General features: G+C 42.6%; 1 protein-coding gene across 1 annotated transcript in view; it reads right to left on the reverse strand.

Moving 5' to 3' along the window:
• The window catches only part of AARS1 (alanyl-tRNA synthetase 1), a 59,390-nt gene extending 50,035 nt beyond the window's left edge, over positions 1-9,355 (reverse strand). Inside the window, exons 1-2 of the mRNA XM_074314578.2 lie at positions 9,095-9,355; positions 6,541-6,718 (exon numbers count right to left, since the gene is read on the reverse strand). Of these exons, the coding sequence (XP_074170679.2) occupies positions 6,541-6,669 (129 nt within the window). The 5' untranslated portion in view covers positions 6,670-6,718; positions 9,095-9,355. The remainder of the gene's footprint in view (positions 1-6,540; positions 6,719-9,094) is intronic.
• Positions 9,356-9,396: the final 41 nt, after the last annotated feature.

Genomic DNA, 9,396 nt, shown 5'->3' on the forward strand with positions numbered 1-9,396 from the left:
TAGCTTCAAACACCTAGTGGTGAGAGGCCAGGTGGGGATCTGCTTGGAGGATGTTTGTCACACTCCTACCTTATGCCCTCTTTCTCCAGCCCCGTTGTTGGGTGCTCCTGCCTTCGCTTAGAAACTTCATCAGAGCAAGGGTCTCGTGCATAGTAGTTCTCATTACATAATAGCTCTAAAAGTAAAATGGGGGATTGGAGTAGGTGGAAGCAAAGAATATTAGATGAAGCCTGGCAGTGGTGGCTGTTTGGTATGTCAGTGGCTCAGATGAGGTACTTAACGCCTCTGCTATATCAATAATAGGCTGAGGTGGTTGGATGGCAGACCCTTCTTTTGCGTAGCTCTATAGCCCAGGACAATAGTCAGCTTCTCCAAAGAAAAGAGGGGGTGGGGTTGTTTAGATGGAACTCTGGAAGTACTAGCACACATTTTGTGAGTCTTTACAACTGTTCTGTTATATTCTCATCTATATGCTTCCAGCATCCTTGGAATTCTCCACTTGAAGAAAAACCAAATGGTCTTAGGTTCTTAGCTTATCCCTGAGAGCAAATGTCCCCACACTTAGACTTGAAAGGACATGAGTTAGCCACAGTCAGGTAGTGTGGTCAAGTGTGCTAGGTATATTGTTGTTATCTGGTCTTTGTTCCTTTCAGACGCCAACAGCTTGGGTGACTTGCACAGAAATCATCCTGATAAACCAATGTCATTTGAGTCCGGGTTTAACAACAAAACAGGTCCCAGTATTGCTTTGTTAATTTCTAAAACAAGTAGGGTTATGCTCGAGGGGCAATTAAATATTGTTCTGTTTGTCTGATTTCATATTTTACCTCAATGGAGGGGATAACTTCAGAAAAAGCTGCAGTGCCTCTAGCCTCATGGGTCATTAATCCTTTCTGGTGAACTCCCAGCTTTTCTGTTCAGCGACCATTTCAAGAGTCATTCACCTCTAACTTTCAACTCCATTATCCCCCTCAGCTGTCAGCACATGATCTCCATAATCTAAGCAAACAGCTAACAAGGAGATGTCCTCAACCTTTGCCACCAGACCTACCTTCGAGCACACCTCTCCCTCCCCCTTCCTGTTACAATGGCAGAAGTATCCCTATTGTCTAAACTTCATTATCAGTGCAACAAAGTCCCTCCTGTGGCTTTTTAAGGCCTTGCTCCATCAACCTTTCCTACCCTATTAGCAGGTTCTCCCGCCCCCTACTTTTCCAGTGCTTTTTTTTTCTATTGTGGTAAAATACACATTACAAGATTTACCATCTTAACCACTTGTAAGTGTACAGTTCATTGGTATTAAATACATTCAGAATATTGTGCAACCATCACCACAGTCCATCTCCACAACTCTTCATCTTGTAAAATGGAAACTATACCCAATAAATAATATAATTCCCTGCAATCTCTCCCAAGCTCCTAACAACCATAATTCTACTTTCTGTCTCTAGGATCTTGACTATTCCTAAGTACTTCATATAAGTGGGATCATATAGTATTTGTTTTTTTGTGACTGTCTTATTTCACTTAACCTAATTTCCTCAAGGTTCACCCACTTTCTCAGTGACATTTTAACATTTATACTATCTATCTGCTATTTAAAATGCAACCCTCCCTCTATTCCTCATCCTTCTCCAGCCTTACATTTCTCCTCGATGGCCAAAAAATTTTATAATAGTTGCTTCTGCACACTGAGTCCGACTCATTACCCCTCTGCAGTCTGACTTCTGCCCCACCACTCCTGAGAAATAGCCTTCACCAAGGACACCAATAACCTTCATGTTACTAACCCAAGAAAACACTTTTTATCATATTTGACTCCTCAGCAGCATTGAACACTTGGACATCCCTTCTGCCCACTCTTCTGGAGACTAAAGTGACATACCACACCTCCTGGTCTTCCTTCTCTCTGGCCACTTCTCAGTTTCCTGGGCAGGCTCCTTCTCTATTCACCTCTTAAATGTGACTGTTCCTTACAGCTCTGTTTTGGGCCATTTCTTCTTTCTCTACTGAGGACAATCTTTTCATTCCTGTGGCTTTCTTTCTTTCGCTGGCAACTCCTGAATCTATACCAAGACCCAATCCTTGAGCTCCAACATCGTAGAAACAGTGTCCACATGAAATCTGCACTTGGGATGTCTTGCACTCAATATGTCCAAAACCGAATCCATCTATTAAAACCGCCACTCCAAAAACCCCATGTTCTGCTGTTGGCTCTTCCCTTTATCTCACTGGCACTACAACTGCTTGTTGCTCAACCCTGAAACCTGGATTTATTGTGACTCTTCCTTCCTCCCAATCAGTAATCACCAAGTCCTTTCGTTTCTATTATCCATTGCTGTATAACAAATCACCCCCAAAACAATGGCTTAAAATGACTTAGTCTTTTTCACAATTCTGATGATTGTCTGGGCGGCTCGGCTAATCTCTCCCAGGCTCACTCATGCAGCTACATTCCCCTCACTGGTGTCTGGGTTCAGCAGAGACAGCGGAGTCCCTCCACCTGGTCTTTCTTCACCGCATGGTAGATGGTCTCCAGTTTCCAAGAGAAGAGAGCAGAAGGTGCAAGTTCTCTTGAAGCCTTGGCTCAGAACTCCCCCAGTGCTCTTCTGTCACATTCTTTTGGTCATAGCAAGACCAGCCTGGATTCCACGGGTGGGGAAATAAACTTCAACTCCTGATGGGAGGAGCTATGAAGTATCTGTGGCCATTTTTAATCCACCTCACTTATCAATTCTACTTTTTGTTGGGTTGAGCCTAATGCAATTGCCACAATTTGACCACCGTGGAACTTCAAAAATGGCACTTTTATATGGTTCAATCTAATATTTCTTGAATTCACAATGGTGTAGATCACCACTGTCATCTGGTCTACTACACTAGCTTCCTAACAGGTGCTCCTGCCTCCAGTTAGGTTTTCCTCCAGCTCATTTGTCTACAGCAGCCAGTGTGACCTTTGTAACATGTGAGTCTGATTATCCCACTCTCCTACTGACTTGCTATTTTCCTTAAGGTAAATGCAAATGTACATATACAATCTCCAGATCAGGCACCCACTTAACTCTCCAGCTTCTCTTGCTCTACTTTCCCCCTCGTAGTCTCTGCTCTAACTCCACTCTCGCTGAAATTACTCTTATGCTGGACTATGTCTCAGAGAAGTTGGTGATCCTGTGCATTTTCCTCTCCAATTTCTCATCTTGAGACCATGTAATCTCCCCCGGCCCACTTTGAAGCAGAAACAGAAATTCAAAGAAACCGACAGAACTCAAGGGTGAGGTGAAGTATTTGCCTCTCAGATTCTAGCTAAGATGGGCATGCGGAAACACAGAACGAAAAGTGGGAGTCCTCTGGTGTTGCAGGCAGCCAGGGAGCGGAGCAGAAGGAGTCAGAAGCTAGTCCCTTCACGCCACTCCCGGCATCACCTGTGTCCAATCTGCTGTTCAACAGTCCTTATCTCTCAAAGTCCCCCTCTCCTCAACAGAGCACAGAGACTTGAATGTGTGGGGAGAGGAGCCTGAAGAGGGAACCTTACCCCTCCACCAAGTTGCCCCCAAATAGCCTGTGACCATGTGCATCTGCTGCCATGGTTATATCTCTACTTCGAACTCTTCTCCCAGTCCTTCCCTTTCTTTTGTCTCTTCCTAATCCTATTTCAGTGGTAAAATCATGTCTTCAGGAAGGTGTGCCTCCCCTGACACAATCTCCCATAGCGCCCTGTACTTCCCTGAGCGACATTATTGTGTCAGGCAACCTTCTAAAGGCCTACATAGCTTATTTACTCCTCCCAATAAATATGTTATGATTCCTATTTTACAGATAAGGAAACAGGCACAGAGAGGTTAAGTAATGTGCCCTACAACATACAGCTCGGAAGTAGTAAGCCAGGTTTCACACCTGGGGACTGGCTCCAGGGCCCACATTCTTAACCACTAAGCTTCATTTGCCTCACACAAATATGTACATGTTTGGGACTGTTTGTTTAGCTCCTATCTGCTCTTATAGTTAAGTCCAGGAAGGGTACAAAGTATGTCTAACTCAATTATCACTGAATTTCTAGCTGTCAGCAGGGTGTGTTGCAGAGAAATCTGCTGTTAATGTTTGTTGAATGAAAACATGGAATATTTTTACATATTTTCTTTAGAAAGTATCCCCAATCACTTTTTCATACAATTTAAAAAATTGTTTTATCACTATAAATTAGTCCTTAGACTTCTGTGGGCCAAATACAAAGTTTTCTGGCTCCTGTCATTATTCCTAGATTACTTTGAGTCCTTACACCATGCCTCTTTCCCTTCCCCTCCTGTTGCTTCTGGTACATAGAAACATCTCGAGGGAGAAGCGGTAGCTCCCAGAGCAGAGCCGCCATCCTATCATGCCCGTCCCCACTGCAAACACAAGCAGTGCGAGTCCCTGCACTCATTTGCTCTGAACGAATGATGATGCCAGAGAATGACCATGAGAGATGTTTTTTTTTTGCCAATCTCTAATTCATTTATTGATTCATCACTCCCGAATTCAACAGATGTTTAATGTGCCTTTATAATGGATGAGGTGATGGGGAGCCAATGGTGAGCAAAACAGGTAAGGCCTTTGCTCGCCGGACTCACAGTTGAGTGAAGATGACGAAATCATCCTGTTACAAGGCAACAAGTCGCATTTCAAGTTCATCCAATCAGCATCGCAGCAGAGATTCAGGCCAAAACAGCCAGGTACAAAGTACCCTGGGAAAAGCTATTGCACTCTGATGATTGGTTGGCCCCCTGGCCTCAGCCAATCAGAGACCAGCTGGGCTCTTAACCAAAAGTTAAAAGTCAAGTCCCAGGTCACAGGAAAGCCGTTTATCTGCCCTTGGTTTTGGGTTTGTCACCCATTAGTTTCTGGAATTGGGTTGCCCTGAATGCAAATACTAGATTTGCCACTTATTAGGCCATTTGATCTTGCGAAAGTTAACTTCTCTGAACCTCAATTTCCTTATTTGTACAATGGAGATAAAATAGGAAAGTTGTGAGAATTAAATGGGGGGTGATTCAAGTAAATCGTGTAGGATGCATTAAAAAAATGTTAAGTCTTTTTTATCTTTTCAGTCCAACTGAATACGAATCAGGGCAGGAGGGTGTTTATCTAGTCCGCAGCTTCAAGAGAATGTGCCCTTCCCAAGTCTTGGTCTGGAGAGGAGTGCGATTCTCACTGACTTCTGGCTGGATACCCGCCTTTTGGAATAGAAACGCTAGCTGAGGGGGAGGGAGTGGTAGCCCTAGTAGAGTGTGCCCTATTGCCCCGAGCTGCCCCAAACAGAGGGGCTGGTTTCACTGTTCTAGTTGGAGCCTCAGCCTGGACCTCCCTGAAAGCACTCACCTAGATTAAATAAATTCCAATGAGTCTTCCAATAGGTGCAGGCAGTGAAATAAATAAAAAGAAATTTCAGCAAATGCCCTACAAATCCAATGCAAGCAAAAATCCTATCCTAAGTTCCCCAGGTGACCATGTTTAGCTCTAGGAATTGTGTTTCAGTGGAAGCAATGTAGGCATCATCCTATCAGTGCTAGAGCAGCTGCACTTTGTAATGAAATAGCAATTGAAAGAGGGCACCCAGTGGGCACCCAGACTTCAATTTTTGCTCTAATGACCTCTACCACAAAGGACTTACAATTGAGTCTTTTAGTGTTGCTGCTTTTGATTTTGATGAAAAGCTTTGCTGTGTAGATGGTTGAGTTAAAGAGTAAGAGGGTGAGGTGCCTCAAAATCTAGTTTTTATCTTTTTTAAAAAAGGGATTGCTACAAAAGTAAGACAGAAGGAGCATTATTCCTCAGAAAACCAATTTGCAGTGTCCCCTAGGGTTGCAGCCCAACAAGGAGTTAGGCCATGGTGCTATCTCCCAATAAACAATGTAGTCTCCAAGCAGTAGCTCATTGGTGCTGAGGATGCTGGGAATTAGACTAGTCCTTTGGAAAGACAGTATGGTGTTTGGCATTCTCACTTCTGTCACATAGTGTGTGCATGCCCTGTTTTAAGAAAATATTCTTACCCTTCCTCCCTTTTTATACATTACAAATAAATTTATTACTACCTGTATTTTTTAAACTTCGATTTTTAAAATTACATTGCATTGTCTGTTTCATTTTTAACTGACATATATGTAGAGTGCAATGCACAGATACTAGGTGTACAATTCCATGAGCTTTGACAATTGTATACACACGTGTAACTACCACTCTAAGATACAGAACATTCATCAGCCCTTAAAGTTCCTTTGTGCCCTTCCAATCAATCCTGCTCACCCCAGCCCATCCCCAGGCAACCACTGTTCTGATTTCTATCACTATAAATATCTCTTTTTAACTTATGTAAATGGAATCATGTACCATATATTTTTTTTGTGTCTGGAATCTTACACTCAACATAATGCCTGCTATGGCAAAGCTCTCATTTGTGTTGTTGCATGTATCAGTAGTTCATTCCTTTTCTTTTGCTCTTTAAATCAATGTTATTGAGAGGGGTAATTTATATAAAATAAAATGACGTTTAAAATACAGACATACCTTGGCGATATTGTGGTTTCGGTTCCAGACCACCACAGTAAAGCAAATACAGGAATACTTCAGAGATACTGCAGGTTCAGTTCCCGACCACTGTGATAAAGCAAGTATTGCAACAAAGCAAGTAGTCATCTTTTTGCTAATCGAGTGTCTTGCCTTCAGTTTGTAAAAAACGCAACACCTGTGAAGCACAATAAAGTGAAACCTAGTATAACGAGGTACACAGTTTTTTTGTTTTTGTTTTTTTTTTTTAAAGGCAAGGATGTGGTTTTTATTTTTTTTATTTATTTTTTTTAATTTTTTTAAGGGGAACAGGACTTTACTGGGGAACACTGTGTACTTCCAGGCCTTTTTTTTCCAAGTCAAGTTTCAATCTTAGTTGTGGAGGGTACTGTTCAGCTTCAAGTTGTTGTCCTTTCAGTCTTAGTTGTGGAGGGCACAGCTCAGCTCCAGGTCCAGTTGCCGTTTTCTAGTTGCAGGGGGCACAGCCCACCATCCCTTGCGGGAGTCGAACCGGCAACCTTGTGGTTGAGAGCCCATGCTCCAACCAACTGAGCCATCCGGGAGGCAGCTCAGCTCAAGGTGCCGTGTTCAACCTTAGTTGCAGGGGGCAGAGCCCACCATCCCTTGCGGGACTCGAGGAGTTGAACTGGCAACCTTGTGGTTGAGAGCCCACTGGCCCATGTGGGAATCGAACCGGCAGCCTTCGGAGTTAGGAGCATGGAGCTCTAACCGCCTGAGCCACCGGGCCGGCCCACGAGGTATACAGTTTTAACAAATTTATACATCTATGTAACAGGACTTCAATCAAGTATAGAGAACATTTCTATCACCCCAGGAATTTCCCTTGTCTCCTGCCCAAACTTCCCCCCTCCAGAGGCAACCACGGTTAATTTTTATCATTATCAATTTCGTTTTTTCTATTCTTGAATCTCATATAAATGGCTCATACAGTATGTATCTCTTGTGTCTGGCTTCTTCCTTCAACATATTTGTAAGATTACTCTATTTCATCTCGTGTATCAGTAGTCTGTTCCATTTTATTGCTCAGTAGTATTCCGTAGAATAAATACGCCATAATTTGTTTATCCATTCTCCTGTTGATGGACACTTGTGTTGTTTCCAATTTGGGGCTATTATGAGTAAATCTACTATGAATATTTGTATAAAAGTCTTTTTGTGGACATATATTTCATTTCTCTTGGATAATAAGTAGTAGTAGAAATGTTGGATCAAACAGAAGGTGCATGCTTAACTTGAGAAACTGCCAAAAAGTTATATAAAACCACTGTGCCATTTTACATTCTTTCCAGAAGCCTATGAGTTCCAGTTGCTCCAGACAAAGTTTCTTTGCTTGGCCGAACTTTAGTCAGGCTCTTGAGCCTTCTGCTAGGCCAATCTGTGCACTTCCTTGTATATAATGTTTTAGCAAGAACCCTTGATATCTGATCACCCTTAGTATCTGATCAGGTTCTTCATCTTCCACCATCCCCTACCTTTGATGTCTGATCACTGTGGGTTGTCTTCAGCAAGAACTGTGTTAGGCTGGTTTAACCAGAACTCCTCTAATGTTTCCTCTTAGTAACTGTTCATCCACTCATACCACCTCCTGCCTCCTTGGCTATAAATTCCCACTTGCCCATTGATGTTTAAAGTGAGCCCAATCTCTTTCCCCCTCTGCAAACATCCCATTGCAATGATCCCTATACCTATTGCAATGGTCCTGAGTAGTCAGCCCTACCATCTTTAACAAATATGATTGAATATTTTTTTTAACAGTCCATATCCTTATTAACACATGGTGGGTCAATTTTTAATTTTAGCCATTCAAACGGGTGTACTGTGATATCTCATTGTGACTTTGGCTGCATTTTCTTAATGATTTCGAGCTCCTTCCACGTGCTGACTATCCTCTTTTGTCAAGTATTCAAGTCAGTCATACATTTTGACATAAATGTTGCAATGATTAGAAATGTATCCTAGAGGGATACATTTTGAACTAAAATCTGTTAGTCTATTCATACATATATACATTAAAAGATATTTATTGAGTCTACTATGTGCCATGAACTTTTCTAGGTTCACTAACCAGCTGTGTAACCAAGATATTTAAGGTCTTTGCTTTTGTTTCGAGTTCATATTGTAGTGGGGAGACAAAAAGCAAACTGGCGACAAATAAGATGATTTTTGGTGGTGTGAAGATGCTCACCGAAGTGTTATCAATTGATGATAAAACATCAGAAACAACTGCTATCCCCAAGGGATAGAGTTGGGGAGTTAGGCAATTTATGTGATATGAGCTTGGACTATTATAATGTTATTAAATTGATAATTATTACATTAAAAAAAACTTAGCCATATAATAAGGTCAAACGTTAAATTGTGTATCTCTTGTTTAGGACTTTTGTTTAGGACTATGTAAAATACCCGAGCTATGATGTGTATGGACAATGACCGGAAGAAAAACAAGAAACGCTGTTGTATTTTTTGGACTGGTGGAATCATGGGGAAGCGGGCTTAAGGGCTTTCGGTTTCGTTTTGTTTCTTGTCGTCTTACCTATTGTCACGTTAAGAGTAGAAACTGGCACCACCTAGTATTCTCACGGGACTTTCTTTTGTGTAAGGCTTTAGAGTTCAGAGACACATTTGAGACGAGGCAGGTTTAAGAATAAAACTTCAGTGTGAAGCACGGCACAGTGAGAGCTAAGAGCTTCACTTCGTACGGCTTAGAGATTTTGAGGAACGAAGAGGCTGCGCCTCGGGCAAGCCACAGCCGCTTCGGGCGCGCGCCTGACGAGAGGCTGCCAGACCGGGAGGCCGGCGCGGCGCGGCGCGGGATGGTGACGTCTCGCGCCAGGC

This window comes from Rhinolophus sinicus, chromosome 8 (assembly GCF_057876585.1).
Source record: "Rhinolophus sinicus isolate RSI-liver-muscle chromosome 8, RSI-T2T, whole genome shotgun sequence".
Taxonomy (NCBI): Eukaryota; Metazoa; Chordata; class Mammalia; order Chiroptera; family Rhinolophidae; genus Rhinolophus; species Rhinolophus sinicus.